Raw genomic sequence first — 24,264 nt, forward strand, 5'->3', positions numbered from 1 at the left:
TCCTGCATCTGAAGAACAATGTGGTGCTAAGCAGAAGCACAGAAAACTAACTTATTTTTTTCTTTTCATCATCCACAGGCCGGATTCAGCAGCAGGTGGGTTCTACGTATTACGATTACATAACTGTGCAGAACTTGTTTGAAGCTTTTACATCCTCATGTTATATATTATATACCTAATATTTGTGAGTTTATCACAAAATGAATGGAAAGGTGATTATTTTCTGCAACAAACCAGTGACATGTGCAATGTTGTCTATCCACCTGCAGGCAAAGGTAAACCCCCCAAATGCAGTGATGTCAAACTTGGGGCCATAACTACAGACAATGCAGGCACCACGTACATCTTTGCAGGTAATTACATGGAGAAAAACATTAAAATAGCATATCTAATGTTTTCTGTTTACATGCAGAAAGTATGAAGTTAAAGTAAATAGCATAAAGGATAGGATATGCTGTGCGGTAGGGATGCACACAGATGTTGGTTTAAAGTGTGTCAGCTGATATTTACCTTGTTGGCTGCAATTGGTCCATCAACAAACAAGATAAGATCAGTCAATCAAAGACTTTGGCCAATATTTATCTGGAGTGTCCTCAATGGGTTTCATTGATTTTCCTCTGAAACTGATGGTGATTTATTTATTTATATGCATGTAATTTTGTGGCGAATTAGCATTTTTCCATCCGTATAGTCCCCAGAAATTTGGTGGATCCCTTCACCTGAGTCCATGTTCACACTGCCGGCAAAGTGACTTAAATCGGAGGTTTTTTCCCACATTGACCCTGATCTGATCTTCTCATTACAACCTGAACAGCACATCCAGGTTTTCTTAAATGCATGTAGAACTAAATCAGATAACAATGGACAGAACTGTGTTACATCATCTCTTCTTCCTGCTGGGGTTGCATGAGGACTTTTAATTCATAATTCATAATTCATAATTAATTCATAATTCTAGAATGCGCCGCTAGGTGGCAGCAGCAATTGTAGTAGCTCTGTTTTTAACTTATGATTTTTTTGCAATATAGCCGTCTTTTTTAAGACATCAGCTGTCAATCTGTGTCTGTTCGGGTAGATTTTTCGCGCTGGTCAGAGGCTGTGCTATACGGGAGATTTTTCTGAATATTTTTCTTTGTTGCAAGACTTGTTATTGTGAGTCTCCATGGCAACGAGACTTGTTTACCATCGGGATCAACTGATAAAACTCTCCAAACTCAAGATTATCAGTGAAACAACACTTCAAATCCCAACGGAGTTGAAAAGAAAGAGAAGAGGATGCAGGGCAGGAGCGAGGCAGAGAGAAAAACGGTGGCGATTCAAACCGTTTCTTCCAACGGTTGTTATGGGAAACGTGAGATCACTAGTTAACAAAATTGATGAACTTCAGGTGCTAACCAGGTCTCTTAAAGAATACAGAGAGTGCAGTATTATGTGCTTCACCGAGACATGGCTGCATGAACACATCCCAGACTGTAATGCGTCTGTACACGGCTTCAGGACGGTCCGTGCAGACCGCAATAAACAACTCAGCGGGAAGCTGAAGGGAGGTGGAATTGTGGTGCTGGTAAACCAGCGCTGGTGTCATCCTGAACATGTCACTGTTAAAGAGAAGATCTGCAAAAGAGACATTGAACTGCTAGCTGTGAGTCTCCGCCCGTATTATTTACCCAGAGAGTTCACATGCGTTATTCTGGTAGCGGTATATATATTACCTGGTACCGCTCCAGACGCAGCCTGTGATGTCATTAACTCTGTAGTGGCCAGGCTTCAAACACAACATCCAAACGCATTTGTGGCGATCTCTGGAGATTTTAACAACATCTCCCTCTCTGCAACTCTACCAACTTTCCAACAGTTTGTCAGCTGCTCCACCAGAGAAAACAAAACGTTGGACTTATTTTATGCAAATATTAAAAATGCATACAGCTCCTTTGCCCTGCCACCTTTAGGAAGATCAGACCATAACCTAGTTCTTCTCTCCTCCTCCTACAAGCCCATCGTTCAGCAACAACCAGTCATTAGAAAGGCTATTAGAACCTGGTCTAATGAAGCTGAAGATGCTCTGAGAGGATGCTTCGAGGCTACAGACTGGAACGTCCTATGTGAACCTCATGGAGATGACATCAATGCCTTGACTGAGTGTGTGACAGATTATATTAACTTCTGTGTGGACAGCACCGTTCCAACAAGAACAGTGAGGTGCTTCCCCAATAACAAACCCTGGATCACCAGTGACCTGAAAAAGCTGCTGAACATCAAAAAGAAAGCTTTTAGGGATGGAGACAGGGAGTTATTGAAGTCCACACAAAAACAACTTAAAACACAAATGAAGAAGTGCAAGGAGGACTACAGGAAGAAGTTGGAAAGTAAGCTTCAGAAAAACAATGTGAGGGATGTGTGGTCAGGAATGAAGAAGATCACTGGCTTCGGGATAAAGGAGGATCAGACTGATGGAGGTCTGGACAGAGCGAATGAACTGAACATGTTCTTCAATAGGTTTAGCTCACCTCCTGCTTCAACCCCAACTAGCCACACACCCTCCATGAGCCCACAGCTTTCCTGTCACACCTCCACTCTGTCACCCTGCAGCTCAGTCAAGGACCTGGACACAACCTCATCTCCCTCCACATCAGGACTTCCTGAAACCTCCTCTGCCTCCACCTCCACTCTGTCTGTCTCCTGTAACCAAGTCATGCAACAACTGGTGAAACTGAACCAGAACAAGGCTGCAGGTCCAGATGGTGTCAGTCCCAGAGTTCTCAAGACCTGCTCAAAACAGCTATGTCCGATTCTCCAGCACCTGTTCAACACCAGCCTGAGCCAGAAAAGAATCCCGGTGCTGTGGAAAACATCCTGCCTTGTTCCAGTGCCTAAAAAACCACAACCAGCTGAACCAAAAGACTACAGACCAGTCGCCCTGACATCTCACGTCATGAAAGTCCTGGAGAGACTCTTACTGGCTCACCTCAGCAAGCAGGTGAACACCTTTCAGGACCCATTACAGTTTGCATACCGTAATGGGCTTGGGGTTGAAGATGCAATCATATACCTGCTTCAGAGAGCCCACTCTCATCTGGACCAGTCAGGCAGCACTTTGAGGGTCATGTTCTTTGATTTCTCAAGTGCTTTTAATACGATTCAGCCTGCTCTGCTGTGTAAGAAGCTGCAGAAATTCCAGGTGGATCCCTCCACAACCACCTGGATTTACGACTACCTCACAAACAGACCACAGTTTGTGAGACTGAAAGGTTGTGTGTCTGAGATGGTGGTCAGCTGCACTGGAACACCACAAGGGACTGTACTTTCACCATTTCTATTCACGCTGTACACCTCAGACTTCCAGTACAACTCTGAGTTCTGTCATCTGCAGAAATACTCTGATGACTCAGCAGTTGTTGGGTGTATCAATGATGGACAAGAAGCAGAGTACAGAGAACTGGTCGGTCAGTTTGTGAAATGGTGCGGTGACAATCATCTCATCTTGAATACCAAGAAAACAAAGGAGATGATTGTTGACTTCAGGAGGAACAAGAACACACATAGAAGTGTTTCCATCATGGGAGAGGAGGTGGAGGTGGTGGAGGAATACAAGTACCTTGGAGTTCAGCTGGACAACAGACTTGAGTGGAAAAGCAACACTGAGTACATTTACAAGAAAGGTCAGAGCAGACTCTACTTCTTAAGGAAGCTGAGATCTTTTAACGTCTGCACCAAAATGTTGCAAATGTTCTACAGGTCTGTTGTTGAAAGTGCAATCAGCTTTGCAGCAATCTGCTGGGGCAGCGGCATCAGAACCAGAGACTTGAAAAGAATTAACAAACTGATCAAGAAAGCCGGTTCTGTGCTTGGAGTAACTCTGGAGCCGCTGGAGTTGATCATCAAAAAAAGAATTCTGTACAAGCTGACGAAGATAATGGAAGATCCTTCACACCCTCTACACAACGCCGTGACGAAACAACAGAGTGTGTTCAGTGGGAGGCTTGTTCAAGTCCGATGCAAGACAGAGAGATACAGAAGATCCTTCCTTCCAGCAGCTATCAGGCTGAAGAACAAAGCCCTTAATTAATTAATGTGATTGTTTTACTAAAAAATTACTACTACTACAATATTGAATTTCCCTTTGGGATTAATAAAGTATTTTTCATTCATTCATTCATTCATTTAAACTGATGATAAAACTAGAAAACCTCCAGCCAGTTTTGTTGATGATGATTGATCTACCACGTGTATGGATGCAACATTTCATAAACAACACCACAGAAACAAGGTGAACATCGATAACAGCTCAGGTCTGTTTACACCAGGAACTTAGTGGACACAAAACAGAAAGAAATTAAAATAAAGATGACAATAAATTGCAGGTAGTTTTGGGTGCATCCATCGTTAAATATGGTATTCAGTGGTTTGAGTCGTATTTTTAAAATAGAACGCAATGTGTGACTGTTGATGGGGTCAAATCCTCCTTTCTCAGTTGACCTGTAGGTGTCCCACAGGGATCAATCCTCTGACCCTTACTATTCTCATTATATTTTATTGACCTCCCAGATGTATATCATGATCTCAACATTCAAATGTATGCAGATGATACAGTTATTTACACTCATGGTTCTACAATTGATATTATTTCATCCAAACTTACCATTGCTTTAAAAGGTATACAAGACTGGCTTAAATATAATTATCTTATGCTTAACATAAACAAAACTTTATGCATGCATTTGCAAAAAGACCAGGGCAGTTGAACGGCTTAAATATATCCATAGGTGGTGAGGTATTTGAAATGGTATCCCAATTTAAGTACCTGGGAAACATATTGGACTCAAATATTACCTTTAAGAAACATGAAAAAAGTGGTCAACACAGTAAAATTTCATCTTCAAAACTTTAAGAAAATAGACCTTTTATTTCAGCTGTTGCTGCTAAATCATACCTTCACTGCGTGAGCTTGTCTCATAGAATATTGTTTTACAATATGGTCATTAGCAGGCACCACAGTACTAAAACCTATAGCACAACTTTATAAAAAAGCCATCAAGGTTTTGAACATTTTAAAACTTTTAAACATTCATGCCTCATCTACAAATCTCGTCATGGCTTAGCCCCCCCTGGAGGAATTTATCAGACGTAGCGACAGTAACCTCAGGACCAGATCTGCCTTCAGAGGGGACTGTGAGGTTCCGTTTAGACGGACTGCCACAGGATAAAATACCATTACTGGAATAGTCTTCCAACTTCTATACGATAGAGCTCCACCCTTATAGCTTTTAAAAAAGAACTAAAAAATGGCTCAAAACCTGTCAACATAGGTGAGGTTTAATGTGTGCGATATATTGTTTGTAGATTGGTTTTTGTTTATTGTATATTGTAAATTATATCTGTTGTTATGTGTCTTTTCCGAGGACTACGGATGGAAAATAGCTTTTAGCTAAATCCGGCATATTTACACAATGTCATGTATTTGTACAAAGTGTCCATCAATGTGCATTGTCCTAGAAAAAAAAAGAATATCTGGGTCTTGTGCAATGTTGTGATCTAGTGTCATTAAACATCAACAATGTTCAGATAAAAATTTGATTTAATAATCAATATAAAATATTGATTGTTATGGTCTGAGACGCTGCTGGATGGTGGACAGTGTTCCTCTGGTAGTAATGATGCCCAAAAGAGATCAGAGTCCAGCTTTAATGAGCCAAAAAGTGACAAACTTAGTAAACCGGCGCTGAAGCGTGGAGGCTTAATTTAACCATTTACCAAAAATATGTATAGAAAGGGAGAATATAAACTAAACGGAGTCAACTAGTTATAATAAGAAAAAGAAGGAAAAGGTCGGCTTAACACAAAAGACATGAAGGGGGTTTCCTCTCTCCATCCTTCATGCATACTCAAGCGTCTGCTCCTCTGAAGAGTTCTTTGTTCTAAGTGTGGAGTTTGTCCACGCCCACAAGGAAGTGTAGCTTACTATCTCAACCAATGAGCATGCTCTGTGGGGCTTGGCTGTAGGTCAGATCACCTACATGAAGCTTTCTGATTTTCTTTGTTTAAAAGTATCAGATCAACACGTCTGTACATTATAAGATGTGAAAGTCCAGATCAATGATGTCATTGTTAAAACAATGAATTGATGCATGTTGTAACGGGACATTCATCAACCCTTCAAACACAATAAAATAAACACATAAATCTTATAAAACATTGAACAAGAGAGAAAAGTGAATGAAGCTCCAGGTCACAGATGAATCAAACTCTGGTTGATTAAATTTTATATCAATCCTGATGATTCGGAATACATACATATATATTTAGCTTATCACAGCATAAATGTAGTGGACATTATTTAAAACATGATCTTTGTTTAATTCTCCTCTCAGACAAAGAAAGTCTTTTCCTGATGAGTGTAGAAAACCTTTTTACACTGTTTAGATTAACCTCTTTTCTGCAGTTTGGACATAAAAACAAAAGGAAACTGGTTGCAGTTCTTAACTATGTGAATATTTCTATATGGAAGCACCCTTCTGCCTGTTTCTTTTAAAATTCAGCGAATGTTTATGTCATTTGTCTTTAGATATAACGGAGCGCCACTGCGAGCACCACAGAAAACGTGTAGAGGCCAGAGGCAGGTTAATTGGAGCCTTTTTACCAGCTTGTGACGACAACGGACAGTATCTGCCAGACCAGGTTAGCATCAACTGAGAATATCCACACTGATTTTTATTGTGTACTATCATGTCTATTCAAGTAATTGTAATTTAAATTCACAGTCATACCTGAACAATCTCTCATTACTGTGCTAGCGCCATGGCTCCACCGGATATCACTGGTGTGCAGACAGTAAGGGACGGAAAATACCAGGAACTGCCACGCCACCTGGTGTACCAGATGTAGACTGCAGCAAACCAAGTGAGGCTTTAAACTTCTCCAGACTTACAACATACATTTACACATCCAAACTCCAAGTCTCATCTGAAAGGAAGTTGAAATAGTTAAATAATGCTTTTGGACATGTTAACCCTTAAAACTCATCCATCCTGAGCACCATCATTTGTATCATCATCAGCGTCTCAGGAGCGGTGGTGTGTAGCTCTGTGGGGTAAATGTGATGGATGTTTTACCCTTTAGATGATCTACAGAAGTTTTCCAGGCATTTCTATCCCATCCAGGAGGTTTACAATCCAGCCACTAAATGTAGTTTTATTCAGAGACTCTATCTGGTAAATCCACAGTGATCCATGATAACAGCATTATTTATCACATTTCACCATAAAAACATCACCATCACTACTATGTTGCTAAGAGACCTCTATTTAGACCTGGACATGATGATGAAGCCACTTCCTGTCAGACTTTCCACCAATCAGAGAGCTTAGATTGACGGTAACGTCCAATCAGGAGCAGCCAAAGATCAACCAGTGAGCAGAAAGTTCTATGTGTGTGTGAAAAGAAGAAAAATAATGCTCCTCTATGGCTGGAATAAAGCCAAGAAGACGCTTCTGATGCACGGTGGCGCCACAAAGCAGCTGAGCTGGAGTTGGTTTAGTGAGGATAGCAGGTAAATAGTAGCAGGAATAACTGGAAATGAGGAAAAAGTGGAAACATGGAAATAGTTTCTGTTGTGTGTTTGTTTCAATAACAATATTTTTTCTCCTGAAAGCCAAGACTTGAGAGAACGATGAGATGAGAAAAGGTTTGGTCACTGTTGGTCTGTGTGTTATTTCTACAAAGTTCTGTTAGTAATAAATTCTGCTTTCTTCTTCTGGTCGACCTTTATGCTGCTACATCTATTCATACATTCATTTTACATCATTTTAGCCTCATAATCTGACAGCTGAGAAACATCATGTCTGATGCTGACTGGGGTTAAAAGGGTTTAGCTTTTACATTTATTTTATTTATATAAAAAACACACACACAAAAAAAAACTAAAGAAAAAAAACAGGCACAACCAAAAGTAGCTAAACATAGTTTGAACTAGGAAGTAATCAGTCTTAACTGATTGCACTAAATTAATTGGTTTAAGTCCTATTTAAAAGACAGGAACTACTTTGTGTGTACAGGTAACTATAAATCTGACTGAACCAAAGTAACCTGTGGAGTTCCCCAGGGCTCCATCCTGGAGCCACTGCTGTTCAACATCTACATGCTGCTACTCGCTCACATTATGGAAACAAATAAACATGTTGATGACACACAGATTTACATAACCATCTCACCAGGAGTCTACAGTCCGATCCAAATACTGATCAGATGCATTTATCACATTAAAGATCAGATGAATGAATGAATGAAACTTTATTGTCATTGCAAAAGGTGCAATGAAATTTTTTCCAGTACAAACCCGTCCAAGATTAGACAACAACAACATGTAGAACAAACAGGGTCAGTATTACTACACTCCATACCTCAGGAGGAATAGACAGACATGATCAGTCCCTGTTAATGGTAGTGGTTAATGGTGTTATGGCAATCTTGTTTTTTACCAGATGAACCACAGCGTCTCTGTCAGCGCCACAAAGATAAGTGAAGGGCATCAACACTTCACTTGGAGTCTTTGTACCAGAGTGTGATGAAAATGGAGAGTATCGACCACAGCAGGTTGGCATCTCTTGACTTTATTCTGTATTAGATCAATTAAAGTGATTTCACTTATAATTCTAACTACATGATCTTTTATTACTGTGGTAGTGTCATGCTTCCACTGGACAATGTTGGTGTGTGAACAGAAGAGGCATCCAAACACCAGGAACCGAAACCCCGGCTGGTTCACCACCTCCAGACTGCAGCAAAGCAGGTGAAGCTTCACATTAAATATGGACCTAAAAGGGAGAAGCAATCACTCCTAATTCTCTCTCTCTCTCTTTTTTTAACTCTTCCTGTCCAGCATGGTGGCAGCAGAATGATGGTCTGGCTGCTGTGTTATGCAGAAGAAATTTGCTCTGCCAAGAGGAGCTTATTTATTTCTTTATTAGTATAAATATTGCATTTTATCTTATTTATTTAGCATTATGGAATTTGTGTAATCTTGCTGGACCTGACCGGAGGGCACAGAAGAAAGAAAGAAAGAAAAAAAAAAGACAGAAATGGAGAGAAGTGAAAAGGAAAGTAGAAAAAAGGAAGAGGAGACAAAGCTGCAGTAGATAGAAGCAACAAGCTTCAGTCCAACCTAACACCTGTACAGAAACACAACAGAGAATTTCCCAAAGCTTTTACAGGTGAACTTAGCAGACAATCATCAGGAGTTCCTAAAAATAACCAAGACAACAACAACAACATGTATCACAACAACAACCAAAGAACCAGAAACACAATCATAAAAATATATATATAAATAAATAAATAAACCCACTGGACAACTCATTGACTGTGTCAGCTTGCAGAGTAAAAGGAGTCTGGATTGAGCAGAGATCAGTGTGATCCTGCAAATATGACCACGCCTCCACAGAGGCCAGAGCAGACTAGGGCGGCCCAGAGACCAGGGCGATCAGCGACAATCCCAGAGCATGAACCGAAGCCCCCCCCCACTACCAAGACCAGACCGGACCCATCCCGAGGGCAGCAGAGGAAGGCCCCAGCCAGAGCCCCCCATGGTCACGAGGCGGGCCAAGATCGGTAGCGGCTGACCTCGCCAGGCAATGGCCATCCAGGGAGGCCAGAGCGAAGGGCCCCGAACCACAAGAGCCCAGAGGCAGCCACCGACCGCTTCTCCACCCTCACCACTCCCCCAGCCTCGAATCCAGCCCCCACCACCACCACCCCCCTCCCGTCACACCACACCCATATGCAGTAGACTGGGCACCCCCTAGGGCCCGCAGCCACCCAGTCAGCAGATCCAGTATGGATCCCAGCCCCTGGTGCAACCACCTCCCCCTGCCCATCCCCAGTGGCGCCCAGGAAATGGGTGTGAGAGGACCCCACTGCCCTCACCTTCCCTGCTGATGACTGTGTGTTGTTTGCCATTAAAATTGGGGGGCAGTGACCACACCATGCTGGGAGCAACACCACCCAAGCAGCTCCACCCACCATGCACTACATGGCACGCCCCCCAGAAGTTGTTTGTGTGTTGTGTTCATGTGTTTTGACAGAGGCGAGCTGCCACAGGGTGCAGCCAAGGAGGCCACGTAGATGTCCCCCTCCTAATTTGCTCCTAATTCTTTTAAATGATTGCATGACTGGTTTAAGTCTAGCTGTACTGTGCAGGATGGGGGTCACCAGGTCGATGAAATATCATTTTAGGGTATGAAAACTAATTTAAGGCATGTAAACAGTCTGATGTGACTGCTGCTTAGACTCCATGGGTTAGTTGCACCAGATAATCATGAAGCAGATGAGTCCTGTTTTGCTATTCTAACAAATCTTACATCATTTAAATTTGTGTCTTATTTTCAACCAGATAAACCAGAAAGTTCCACGACTAAATGCCAAAAGGACAGAAACAGTACAAAGACCACCACTACAGGAGGACAACCCATAGCTGGAGTCTTTGTACCCCAGTGTGGTGAAAATGGAGAGTTTCTCCAAAAGCAGGTTGGTTTTTGGACTTTTCACTGAATTTTGAGTATGCATTATCACTTTACATTTGCAGTCATTATGACTATATGATATTTTATTACTCTGCTAGTGTCATGGCTCCACTGGACATTGCTGGTGTGTAGATAGTATTGGACTGGAAATACCAGGAACCAAAACTCCACCTGGAACACCATCTGCGGACTGCGGCAAAGCAGGTAAAGCCTCAGACTTGTCAGGACATTTAATATTTACATATCTAAATACTAAGTCTCATCTGAAAGAAAAGGCAGAACATAAAGGGCATGGATGGTATAGTTCAGGTATCTTTTTATGCCTTTAAACCTGCTCACTAAATCTGTGTGAGACCGTTATATGAGCCACTTGTGCTTCTATAAAGCTGCAAATTGGTTGTACAAATATTTTGTAACTTGAACATCCATATTTGTAAGTGTAAGAACAATCAAAGGTAAAAGTCAAGATACAAAAAAATTACATGTCTAACAATACAACTAAATTTCAGTTTAAAGTCATAAACAAATATTTACAAGTTTGAAAATACAAGTACACTTTAGAAGTCTGAAGATACTAATCCATGTGACAAGTCTGAAAATGCAAAGTCTTGATTTACATATCAGAAAATACCTTTGTCCCACATTTTACATGCATACTCAAGAACCAATCAGATCTCTTTAATCCCTAACCAATCACAGAGAGAACAAGGCAAAGATTCAGACTCCACAAACAAAATTGACATCATGGAAAAAAGTATTACTGTTTGACCAAGGCTAGCAAATTTTCCCTGAAAGCAAGGTGCTTCATGGAGACTCAAAGTTTTCTTCTGGAAATAGAAAAACGTGTCTCTACTGTCAGCTAATTCTGCTAAGATTTCTTCCGTGTGTGATTGGTTAGGGATTAGAGAAATGTGATTGGTACAAGTTGAGGAACAAATGCTTGCATAAAGGCAATAAAAATCTTGAATATAGCTTGTATTATAAGACTTGCAAAAGTAATCTGTACTTGTAGATGTGATTTGTGCCTTTTTTTGTTGTTACAACAAAAATGGAGATTTATTTCGCTATCCTAGCTCTATAGTTTAGCTATAAATTCTAATATTTCTTAATAAACTGTGTGGATGTATGTCCCATTCTTAGCTGAGCGTCACTGTGAGCACCACAGATCCCGAGTAGAGGCCACTGGTACTTTAATCGGAGCCTTTTTACCACAGTGTGATGAAAATGGGAAGTATCTACCACATCAGGTTAGCATCTCTCTGGTGACTCTGATTCATTGAGTTTTACTGTGGTTCATGTACGTTTTTAGTAACTGTTACAGATGTTATAACTACATGATTGTTTAATAGTGCCATTCCTCAACTGGACATTGTTGGTGTGTGAACGAAAAAGGGAAAGAAAAACCAGGAACCAGAACTGCACCTGGTAAACCAAGAGTGGATTGCAGCACAGCAGGTGAAGTTTTACACTTGTTGGTCAGATCAAAAACAACTGAAGGAGCATTTGACGAATAATTAGGTTAGTTGGTCTCAGGTCAGTAACATGACTGGGTATAAAAGGAGCATTTGAGAGCGGCAGAGTCTCTCAGATGTAAAACTGTGTTGAGATTTGCTGATCTGTGAAAAACTGCATCTAAAATACTAGAACCCAACTTTTTTTCAATCAGACTTGTAAACACATCAAAATACTCAGTTTGGGAAGCAGAAGATGACATAGTTGGATGAATCTCATTCATTTCAAGAAATCTTTACCAAATATTACTCTAGATCCCATTTCTTAGGATCTGCTTGTGCATCATTTCAATGCAGATGGGCCCCAGCGTCATTGTGAGCGCCACAGAAACAGCACCCAGGCCAAAGGTGTCGGAATTGGAGCCTTTTTACCGCAATGTGATGAAAATGGACATTATCAGCCACAGCAGGTTAGCATCACTTGAGATTTATTTTCAATTAATGCTATTGTTTCTATTGTTAATTCTATTGCCAAAATATTACGTAAAGTAATTGTATATTTACATTTGCAGCCATACTAACTAGACCCACATGATATTTTGTTTCCTTGCTAGTGCCATGGCTCCACTGGACATTGTTGGTGTGTGGACAAACTGGGACAGGAAAGACCAGGAACCAGAACTCCCCCTGGGACGCAATCTGTGGATTGTGTCAAAGCAAGTAAGGCTTTTCCTTACACAATATGTGATGCAAAATTTCAATTTCCACAATACAAGGTCATAGTTAATAGATGGCAACATCTTTCATATCAGCATATTAGCATAAACCTCATCTGCATGCTAGCAGGCTAGTGTTAGCATTTAGCTACATCATATAATAGAATTTTGAAGCTTCACATGACTGCTAGAAGAGGTGGTGAAACTGACTCAATTTTTAAGCAAAATTCTTAGTTATGATTTTTATTCAGGTATGACCCTAAACAGAGATCAATTTAAGGCCGATAACTAGCTTACACTGGTCTCTAAGCTAATGTTGGTGGCCTATCTATAAAACATTAGTTTCGAGTTAAAGGGGCAATGTTATGCTCACATCATCCTAATTTATTTTAAAATGTGAATTCGTAAGGGCAGAATTTAATCCAGTAATTTTCACAAACCCCTTTTATTTATTATATATCGATCCTCTCTGTAGGCCCTCAGATCAGCCTCTGCCAGAAACAAGCAGAATGAGACTCTTTCGGCCTAAGCCCCGCCTCCACCTGATGCGGGCTGCCTCGCATTGGTCAGCTGCTGACGGTACTTGTGGGCAGTACACGCTATTTTCGCCACAGAAGCACCGGCAGCCATTAGAACTGACGGTGGAGATCGCTGCTTTTCTGGCCTTTGCCATAGACATTCGTTGTTCCATGTAGCTAATCAGCTGGATGTTTTTAGCCTGCTTGTTACATTTGCTCGTCTTTCTGGTCATCATTACAGGTGTGTTACCTGCTGGTAGCAATCAGGTAAAGTAAGTGTGGGCTTTATTCCTTTAGTCTGACCATTGCTCACACTATGACAACTTGTTTGGTTTTACTTGCAGCTTGTGGCTCAGGATCAGAAACGCGGTCCTTGATTGTAGGAACAGACCCTCCTTTCAGCTAAAGCCTGGTAGCAGATCCCTCGTTGTACTGGCCCTTATTCATCCAGCTGTCTCCGGTGAGGTGCCGGTCACAGATAGAAACGTTGGTGCAACTCTGTGGCTGGTTCCCAAAAACAAACTCCATCCAGTGCCGTCTGACCGATGTTTTCTTCGGGAATTTGAATAAATGTAGCTTTTCCCGTTGAAGAAGCATTTCTTGTCTGAGATGCTGCTGTGTCCACCACGGTGTCTTCTGCCTTACGATACAACGAAGGTGGGTGAGCCTTTCTTCTCGTGAACGTGCTCAATCTGTAGAAGATGACTAATAACTGAGTCCGCCTCCCACCCTGAGATGTCAGTGAAATATCGAAGTAGATAAAAACTCTCTAAAACCGATTGTTTTCAGCGCTGTGGAAACTGAATGTAGAGGCACACTGGAAAACTCAAACATGCGCTTATGTGATTTAAAAATAAACACAACACTCACTTGTCTGATAAGAAAGCTCAGAAAAGTCCACATAGCATGATAAGGCCCCTTTAAGCAAAGCTAGTGTCCTTAGACTGGTGTCTATGCAATGTTGCTGGCTTCTCTCTATAAGACCGTATTTTAATAACAGTCTGAGCAGTCTTAACCTTCCCATCTAACTATCAACCAAAAATGTTAAAGAAAAACCAAAATGTGTTTCTGTAGGAGGAGAAATTGTTTGAGCTTGAGCTTAAGGGGTTGTCCAATCTGCACAGGTCGTGTCTACATGCGTCTGGATACCATCCGTGATGGCCTCCACTCCTTACCTATAACCAGGGCATGGCAAGAAGTAGGCGACAGGGTGGAAGCTGCTTTCTCCTACACTGATAAGATGTACTTGATTAAGGTACGCCTAATATGAAAATGTTATCTCATTTTTTCATGGAAGTTTCAGTGGGGGAAAAAGGGAAATGAAATCTCTCCTTTACCAAACATTTGCAGGATGGTGAGATTTACGTCTATCTGGTAGGTTCCAACGTCACCCGCATTGGCGACCGTCCTCGATACTTGATACATGAGATGGGCTTAGATGGACCTGTGGACGCAGCTTTTGTGTGTCCAGATGAACACGTCGCTCATATAATCCAAGGTAACATTTTTAAAGTCTTGTGTTTTTCGTTTTTATTTAAAAAAAGCTGGTCCTGAATGCTGGATCTTGTTTGCTTATAAAGTGTTTTCCAGATTTCTTGACTGATTTTTCTTCCAACAGGAAACAGAATGAAAGATGTGGACCTCTCTGCCACGCCCTGGACCGTTATCCGAGATGTGCCCTTGCCCTTGTCAGATATCGATGCTGGTCTGTGTGGTCCAGACGGTATTAAACTATTTAAGGGCTCAGAATATTACCACTATGAAAGCCCTATGATACTGGCTATGGGCAGGATTGTTTCTAAGCCAAAGAAGATCACCTCAGCAATCCTGGGTTGTGAGGATTAAGAATTGAAATAAAGATTTCGCGGCACATTACAATCAGTGCATTCTATATGACAATGATAATGGGGTGAAGATGTTTAAACTTATGTTTAAATAAAGCACCTTTCATACAGACTTATTTGACTTTTGTCTGGTGAATTAAAAAAGTAAAGTAAAACTCAACTGAGTGCGAGTCTTTTTTGGCTTTGCCATAAACACTGTTTCACCATAAGCTCTTTTCCTTTTATTTCTAGTTTGCAGGTGTTATGTCAGAGTTTAGCCACTAGGGGGCTTACTACACAAAACAAAGTGTTATACCAGAAATTCATTGTTAACCACAGCAGCTTCAGTCTTGATTAAGACTGTTTTTGTAATTACCACCACAAACATTAAGCAAATTGTCTACGGTGACCCTGATTTTGCTGCAGTCATGCAGCGTTATTCCAAATCTGCCATTTTGGTTAGCTAAAATGCTATCCTAGGGTTGATATTAAGGCATATTTTATCTGCCCTCTGTCTGAAATGACATACTGAAAAAAATTAAGTATATCGTAACAACTACAAGGGCTGTATGTGTAATCTTGGTTACAAAGGAAAGCTGAGTCATGTGAGAGTACTACAGAAGTGTCAGAATGAAGATGTGTTATTGTGTTGGTGTAAATTCACCTAGAACACAGTAGAAAATGTAAATGGTCATTTCCTCCAGAGGATAGCTAAATTCATAGGAATGAGTAAAGTAATCCTATAAGTAAGGGAGAATGCCCGATGAGGTGTCGATTATCAGAAATGAATAGACGATGCAGAGGCCTGAACCGTCCAACACGAAGCCATAAACCATAAACTTGTAGAAATATATCAAGCTAATCATTGTAAAAGAACAACTTGTGTTCCGTAAAGTGACAAAAAGCTAAATTGTCTACTGCCTGTAGACCATAAGAAAGTGTCTCTTGAGCCATACCTTCCTCTACCTCTACACCCTACAAACTACTTTGCTGCTTCGCTCTGCCCACTGCTTGGATTTTTCTGCTAATATTCTCGTTTTTCTACTCAAGAAATGTATGAGCAATGGTTCCTGGATTCTCATTAATTGCTGAGACTGTATTTTGTGGTAGATTTGGAATACTGCTATTTTTTAAGACTCTGAAGGCAGATTTGTCCTTGTGTGGCGTCTGCATGCGGTCGGTTAAGGCGTAGCTGACGCTGGTGAGTTTGCGCTTGCACCCAAGCGTAGGGGGAACGCATCATTTTGGTGTCGTCTTGCAGTTTCTCCTCCAAACCTGAAGGTGGCAGCAGGGGTGGTATCAGCCAGTAAACCCACCAGATCGGAGTTCTTTTGATGGTTCACTTCAGTTCGGTAGGTACTTTTTGTTTTAAATCAACAATGGGGTCCAGTATGGTTCAGTGTCTTTATTAACTTATGGGAGAAAACAAAGAACTAATTCGATCAGCCTCTCATCAACTTGATCCACTGGTTATTGTTTTTAAAAAGTGGTTACTACACAAATTCAGCGAGAAGATCCAGAAATCCGGAAACCCCTAATCCCAAATTAACCGTCTGCATAGCAGGGGTGTACGTCAGGTCTGGAAGAGGTCCTCGGGTCTCTGCGGAGCTACACAGCACCTACTGGTGATGACGCAGACGCCTTTACAATCTTCTCATTGTCACGGCAGCGTGGCCTACAAATAGCAGAAGCCTTATTCACAGTTACTCAGGACCTAAAGCTAACTAGCCGCAAGATGCCTCCCTTCCAGCCAAAACCGAAGAGTAAATCATCTCACAGGGAAATGGGAGGACGAGCAACAGGCAGAGCCCCATTTGCTGAGATTAGGGATGTGACCAGCTGGCCTGCTCTGCCATCCAGACCAAGCACCTTCTCAACAACTCAAAGAACAACTCAGAAAGTAAAAGGCGACAGAAAAAGCGAACGGCTGGGCCTCAGACTGTGGTTGTTGGTGACTTTGGTGTGAAAGACGTGAAGGAGATGGGATAAGATGTGGCTGCGCCCCCAAAGATGGAAAAGCTCATCCTGCATGTGGGAAGGAATGATGCTGTGAAACAACGATCTGAGGAGCTGAAATGGGACTTTACTGAACTGCTGGATACCATCAGCTGTCCGGATGCCCAGATATTCATCAGTGGCCCTCCCTCCGATCAGAGGAGGAGTGGAGAGATCCAGCAGGCTGTTTAGTCTGAAAACAAGGCTGTCGGCTGCATGTTCCACACATGCATCCGCAGGCACGTTTTTAAGCCAGATGGATTCTGCCTGAACAGGTCAGGAGTGAGGCTGTTCACCTCCAACCTGTTTTATTTTCTGAACAGACAAGAGAGACCAGAACAACATGATAAGACAGAGCCTAGAAAAAACCCTGATAAAAGACCACCTCGGCCCCTTCCTGAAGAAACCCCCAAAGCTTCCAGTTAGGACCCACCCCTTCATCTCATCATCCACCATCCAGGTCACCCTCCCTCTCCCCATCCTCTCCACCCCTCCTGGACTTCACCTCCCAGGTGGAGGAGCTGGTCACTGTGGTGACCAAACTGACCCCATGCTCCAGTCCCATTTTTTTACACCGAAACATCCCGCTTCATCCTTCCCCACCAGCTCCCCAGCGAGGTCTGACTCAGTCGTCCTAGCCCCAGCGCCCACCTCCTAGGACAGAACCAAACCTCCTCCTCCATCTGTCTCCAGCCTGATTACAGCCCAGCATCTGATGGATCTGTGCTGGTCCAGGCTGCAGCTATGTGCGTACTCATGGCTCTCTCCAGGATCGGGTCCCACAATTCAGTTAGTTTCTTTTATCCCTGTTTTAGTAGACACCAATCAGACTGATAAATGTTCAGAAAAGCCAGATTCACCCAGTACGTTCTGTAAATTTATCACATCTTGTGTTCATTCCTCATCAACCTCAACCTGCCCAGAACAACACCTGGACAGGTAATGGTTTTAGCACACTGAATCTAGCTTTGCTAAATGTCACATCTTTGGCTGTAAAAACATTTTAATCAATGATTTTAATGCAAAGCACAAACTTACATTTCTTGTTTTTACAAGAAAGCTGGTTAGACAGAGAAAATGATGCTTGTTCTTATAGAAACAACTCCAGCTCTGTGGGTGAAGCTAGATCACATCAGAAAGGTGGAGGAGGGGCTGTTTGCTTTAATGACTCCCTCCAATGCAGCAGATATCTCATTCGGATATGTGGCTCTCCAGATGACCTCCCCTCTTGTGTGTTGTTCATTGACATTTATCGACCATCTAAACACTGTGCAACGTTTTTTGATGACTTGGCTGAACTACTGTTGAATATCTGTGTTGATTCTGACTGTAATTGTTGGTGATTTCAACATTCATGCTGATGACCTGGAGGGCAGAGAGACTGAAGGATTGTGTTCTTGGTAACGTTGGTTTAACTCAGCATGTGGACCAGAGGACCCTGCCTGGATCTGGTCGTCTCTAAAGGTCTGAATATGTCCTAGGTTGTGTTGATGGATGTTGCTCTGTCTGATTTCTGTGTTTTCTTTAAGATGCTGTTATTGTCAATAAATTAGCCCAAACAGAGGTTATCAAGAAACGGTGCATTGGTGAAAATACCACTGAAATGGTATGGTGCCTTGCTCAGTAACCCCAGAACTTCTATCCATCCAGGCCTGGAAGGAGTTTGCTTCTTTCTTTACTGACTAAATCCAGAAAACCAGGCAGTCAGTCAGTGCTTCCATGCCAGGGGCAGGACATATGTCCCTGTGTCCACTCAGACACATGAACACCAGGACACACTTTCTCCAGTCAGTCCTAAAAATCTGGATGAGATCCTTGTCCATCTGAAAACCACCACTTGCTGTCTTGACGCCCTGCCAACCGGGTTTTTTAACAACGTGTCATGATGCATGGCCTTAGATATGTTCCAGATATAAACACGTCTCTGCTTTCAGACGTCTTCCCTCAGGCCCTAAAAACAGCCGCCATCAAGCCACTACTGAAAAAGAAAAACCTGGACTCGTCCCTGAGCAGCTACAGGCCGATATCAACCCTCCTGTCTTAGTAAGTTTATAGACAAAGCTGTCTTCCAGCAGCTACACAACTTCCTGACATTAAATAACTGTTCTGGTGCCTCATTTTATAAAGCTGGCATAGGTACAGAAACCGGCATACGCTAAATATAGTAAACTTTTTTTAAAAACCAAACTTGGCTGGAGAATGTTCCTACCTCCACACAAACTCTGACCCAGGCATACGCACAAAATCTGGGAAAACGGGAAACTGACACCAATGGTTCAGAATAAAATGAAGGAAATGATGAAGAGGAGAGTCTGCTGCCAACATTTAGCAGTCAGTAAAAGAAGATGAGAAAATTTAGCTTTGGTCATTTATTCTGGGATCCAGCAGACTGGGACAGACTGGAGGTCTAGCAGTGACACTTATGAAACATACAAGAGGTGGATTTCATTTATTTATTTATTTTTACACAATCTTTTTGTAGTTGTTGTCCCAATTTCCATCAAGACCGTCTCCCTCTCCTGCAGCTCCTTGTCCACCTGGTTAATAGCAGTGATGGTGTCCCTCTGCACCTGCGGGTCGTCCTCTGAGGACACGGCTGCTGCGGTGCTGGGTGGAGTATCTGGCCTCACCCTCTCCAATCACAGCTGCAGCCCCGCCCACCTAGCTGGACCACACAGGAACTAGAAAGAAATATTATTTAACATTAAATAAACTGCTTCTAGTCTGAGAGGTATCTGTACATGTTTATTTTATACATTAAAAAAAAAGACTTTTCTGACCTTTCTGACAGTAATGCCCACACCGTGCCCACTATTTACACATTTTTACGTGACGGCAAGGACAGGTGCTTCAGCACCACCGAGGCTCTATCTGTGCATGGTGATGAACCCTACAGGGTATAGTATCACATGTTCTCGTATACAAAGTCTCAGGATTTGTCCCAGATGTTAGCTTAGCATTGTTCTGTGTATGTGAGCCTATGTGAGGCCACTGGTACACATAGTCAGGGGAGTTCTCTACGACTGGCCAGAGTCCACACAGATGCCGCAGATCTGTTTAACATGTCACTTTTTGTAATAAAACTTTTTGAATTATACATCAAGCTGTCGTCCGGAGCTCTTTTTACCTCTCAACTATTTTTCCTCAACATCTGCTGCTGAGTCCCAGATACGTCGATACGGAGGAAGCTTCACACAAGCTGGTGATTTATTCCACATGAAAAGTCATAGCAGTAAGAAGCTGAATCATTGTAGAAGAAGTTAGAAGTGATCAGCTCTGACAGTCTGTTGTGTGATGCAGCTGAATGTTTGTTATCAAAACTTTATCTGAAGGTGTTTCATTAAAATTCACTAGTTCATCAGATGTTCTTGTGCAGAATAGCTCATCATGAGGAGCTTCCTCCTGTTAACCTGCTCTGTTAGAAACATTAACATGAGTGTCTTCTTTACTTAAGCTACAGCGTAGGTTCATTAGAGAAGATCTCATACCTCTGAAAAAGCCAAAACTACTTATCATCCATCATTCCCGTGTTTTCCAGCCCTGTAGCCAGGCCATGTATTCCTTTAACTCTCAGTTGTGATGACAACTTCAAGATTTTCTTTACAAATTAAATGTTTTCGTGAGAAAAAAATTATTCTTTGCATTACTGTCAGTGATGCACCATAAACTCAAAATGTATGTTTCAGCTCTCTCTGTCCTGTTGATCCCATCAGGCAAGAACAGCTTCAGCTAAACTAACAACCAGAAGCGTTGCACTTCCACGTAGAACAGATCAGTTTATTTTTATTGACATGCATCACAACGTTGCTTCATCTGATCCGTCAGTCCATGGACCAATATCTAATCTCCCTTTTATGACTGACCACAGAGGGCAGAGTCTGACTTTCTAAAAGTGGAACAGGAGGCGGCTGGAGACTGGTGGTCTTTCACATCCAACCCCACATTTTCTACAGTACTTTAATTACTCTATCAGTTTAAATTAAGTATCTTCACATTCTCTGGGAAAGTAAAAATATTTTGTTTTATTTTTTCAATCTTTTTTGTATATTTTATCTTTAACTAAACAGTTTTTTATGTACCGGTTTACATGAACACACACATCTGCCTCCATCAAAGACACAAGCAGGCAGCAGCAAAGCGTCCAGTCGGCTCAGAGCTGCAATCTGCCCTCTGTCTTGGACCTGTACTGGTCCAGGATCTGAGGCGGGCGGGAAGGATCATCCTCTGGCAGAAGGTTGCAACACATCAGGACCAAAACTTCTCACCATGGAAACACTTTCTTCCCGTCTGCTGTCGTGCTCACCAGTAAGGTTTCATAAACTGACACCTCCTACAAATGAGAATTTACATAATACTCTACCTCATCGCACAACAATGATGTAGCATATTATCTGTTTGTTTTCTTATTCCATTTTATATTTTATTTATTTACCCAGCCCCAACACACACACACACACACACACACACACACACACACACACACACACACACACACACACACAGACCTCTCCTTTGCATTACACTCTTTATATTTGTGTTGCGTACAGCCGTTTTCTCTTTTCTCTCACATAGAGATGTGTAATTTTTTATACTTTATGCCCTGCAAATATTCTTTTTAATTCATTGTAAAGCACTTTGGTCAGCTGGTATGTTGTTTTAAAGTGCTTTAGAAATAAAATGCTATGATATTTTTTCTGTTTTTGTTGCTTTTTTGTTTTAGCACTTCCACCCCAAGACAACATACTTGTATGTGCAAACTCACTTGGCAATAAAGTCCCGTTCTGATTCTGATTACTATAAATTGAACTAATGTGGGTAATTAGATTATAGTTTAACTGCAGTTAATTGCACTTAATTGTACTGAGTCTGTAAAGTGCTTTGAGATGACTTTGTTGTAATTGTCTCTATACAAATACAGTAACGTTTCTATTTTATTTGGGGTTCTGTATTGTTTATGAATCAATGTTTTATTTTAAATTTCCATTATAGCTTTGATACTCAGAATTTTGCTTTAGTTATTTAATAATTTAGAGGTAAGATTTCTGCTAGAAACTTAAAAAAAGTAAGTAAAAAAAATAAAATAAATAATAATAATAATAATAATGATGATTTTAAACTGTAAAGTAAACAGCTGACCCAGACGGAACAATAGTTTAAACCTTGTTCTCCAACGGAACTTTAAAGCGTGACATCAGGCGGATGTAAACAAGAAAAAGGCGCCAGGATCGTGTTTTTCCTGAAGCGTGGGCTGTTGGAAGAGGACTAGTCTCTCTGCAGCACATTGCCGCAGCTTTAAAAATGTCTTCAACTCAGTATTTTAGAGAACTAATCAGCGAGCGACTAACAGCCGCTGCTGAGGAAATATTGACGGAGTTTGAAAAGACCATCGTCCAGTACGAAGAGGCGATGGATCGTCAGCGCAGACTGCTGGAAACCAGCCGGAGACCGAAAAGAAACCCGCATAAAAGAGGTATGTACGGTACAGATGTTTGTCCTCAGGATGTTTGCCTTATTCATGTTTTATTAAATCGTAGCAAAGGATCACTAACGCGAGGAAACGAGATAAATAACTCGTGGCCACGCAGTAATTCAGCGCATTTCTATGTACATGTAAATTTTATATGTTGGGCATAATAATTATTATTATGCAACAATAATCCCCAGATTGGCATTTGATGGAACCACATTTTAAAATAATTGTCGAATTATTTGTCAAATTTTGTGCAGGTTTAATTATAAATACAGCAACCCAGGAGTAACAAAAGGTAAAAAGGCTTACAAATAGTTTATTAAAAGTACCAGAAAGTACAGAAACTAAAATAAAACGGGAAACAACTCAGCTACACAAAGGAAGCGACACCATGACAAAAAACAGGGAATTTCACAATAATATTAATTCCTCTAGACCTGTTTGTCTTGTTGGACTGGCTTTTTTTAAGGCCTTAACAGCTGATTGAGGTGGTGAAAAAGTACAAAAAATGAATACAGCACATGGAAATTAAAGACAGGAACCGCCTTGCCAGGTACAAAGTTTCTTCTCGGGTCAGTTGTTCATTGCACATAAAACCACAGACACCCCCCACAGTTATCCCCACCCCGTCGTGGACGAAGCTTCTTGTGGAGAATAAAATGACCAGACCAATGCAAACTTTGTTCTTGTTCTTGCGGCCTCGAGAACAAGAACAAACTTCTTGCTTCTCACAGAATAATTTACCAGCTTTCCTCTCTGCTACAGACCACATATAAGCTAGATCCCAGATTAACCTGCTTTTAGCAGAACATACAATAGAATGAAAGTTAATGTCGGTGGTACTGAGATCGTTTAGATTGAACCAGCTGCAGATTATTGATTGTGCTGGTAGATGGTCTGCAGAGGGGGCAGATGAGTCCTGGTGATCCTGGACCAGTCTTCACCGCTCTGCAGGCGTTTGCTGCCGTACCACACGGTGATGCAGCTGGTCAGGATGGACTCAACCACGCAGCTGCAGAAGTTTCTGAGGATCTTTGGTGACATGCAGAACTTCTTCAGCCTCCTCAGGAAGTCCAGCTGCTGCTGAGCTCTCTTCACCAGCTGTGTGGTGTTGAGTGTTCAGGTGAGGTCCTCGCTGATGTGGACCCAGATATTTAAAGCTGCTCACCCTCTCCACGTCCAGCCCGCGGATAAGCAGCGGCTGGTGCGTGTCAGGCTGATCCGTGAATGAACTGCTCTGCATGACGCGACACTGCGTCTTGTTTGCTATCTGCCTTCAGAAGGCGGAAGAAGAAGTAGTTCCTACCTACCAATCCTGAAAGTATAATTATATAAATGCTGGTATAGGAGAAATGGATATTTTACTATTGTTGCACATCATTACTATTTATTCCTCTGGGATACTTACATCAAGTCTTCGGCCCGTTTTTACTTATTCATTCATTTATTTATTTGTTTTACTGGGACACCTATGGAGGAGTAAAAGTGTCACAATGAATTAATTAAAAATATAATTAAATAATTACTTAATGTGTCATTAATTAGTTAAAATACAAATGAATGTATGTAAAAACATATATTTATTTCACAGTTTAATTATTTCATGGTCCTGTGCGTATATATATAATATTATATATATTTTCCCTCCCTGCTGCAGCGGTGCGTCTGATCAGGAGACAGCGGGTTAATGTCTGGAACTTAAGAAAGAAGAACCGACACATTTCTTTAAACTCATGCAGATGGTACAACATTGTGATTTTTAGATGGAAAACTGCTC

The 24,264-nt window shown here is 41.5% G+C and overlaps 1 protein-coding gene across 1 annotated transcript in view; it reads left to right on the top strand.

The window, feature by feature from the left end:
- The first annotated feature begins 226 nt into the window (after positions 1–226).
- Positions 227–24,264, top strand: part of LOC121645006 (thyroglobulin-like) — a 258,794-nt gene continuing 234,756 nt past the window's right edge. Inside the window, exons 1-10 of the mRNA XM_041993281.1 lie at positions 227–353; positions 6,563–6,675; positions 6,792–6,953; positions 8,521–8,589; positions 8,680–8,785; positions 10,385–10,518; positions 10,613–10,718; positions 11,655–11,761; positions 11,864–11,969; positions 12,323–12,435. Coding sequence (XP_041849215.1) covers positions 242–353; positions 6,563–6,675; positions 6,792–6,953; positions 8,521–8,589; positions 8,680–8,785; positions 10,385–10,518; positions 10,613–10,718; positions 11,655–11,761; positions 11,864–11,969; positions 12,323–12,435 — 1,128 coding nt within the window. The 5' untranslated portion in view covers positions 227–241. The remainder of the gene's footprint in view (positions 354–6,562; positions 6,676–6,791; positions 6,954–8,520; positions 8,590–8,679; positions 8,786–10,384; positions 10,519–10,612; positions 10,719–11,654; positions 11,762–11,863; positions 11,970–12,322; positions 12,436–24,264) is intronic.

Source organism: Melanotaenia boesemani, chromosome 8 (genome assembly GCF_017639745.1).
Source record: "Melanotaenia boesemani isolate fMelBoe1 chromosome 8, fMelBoe1.pri, whole genome shotgun sequence".
Lineage (NCBI taxonomy): Eukaryota > Metazoa > Chordata > Actinopteri > Atheriniformes > Melanotaeniidae > Melanotaenia > Melanotaenia boesemani.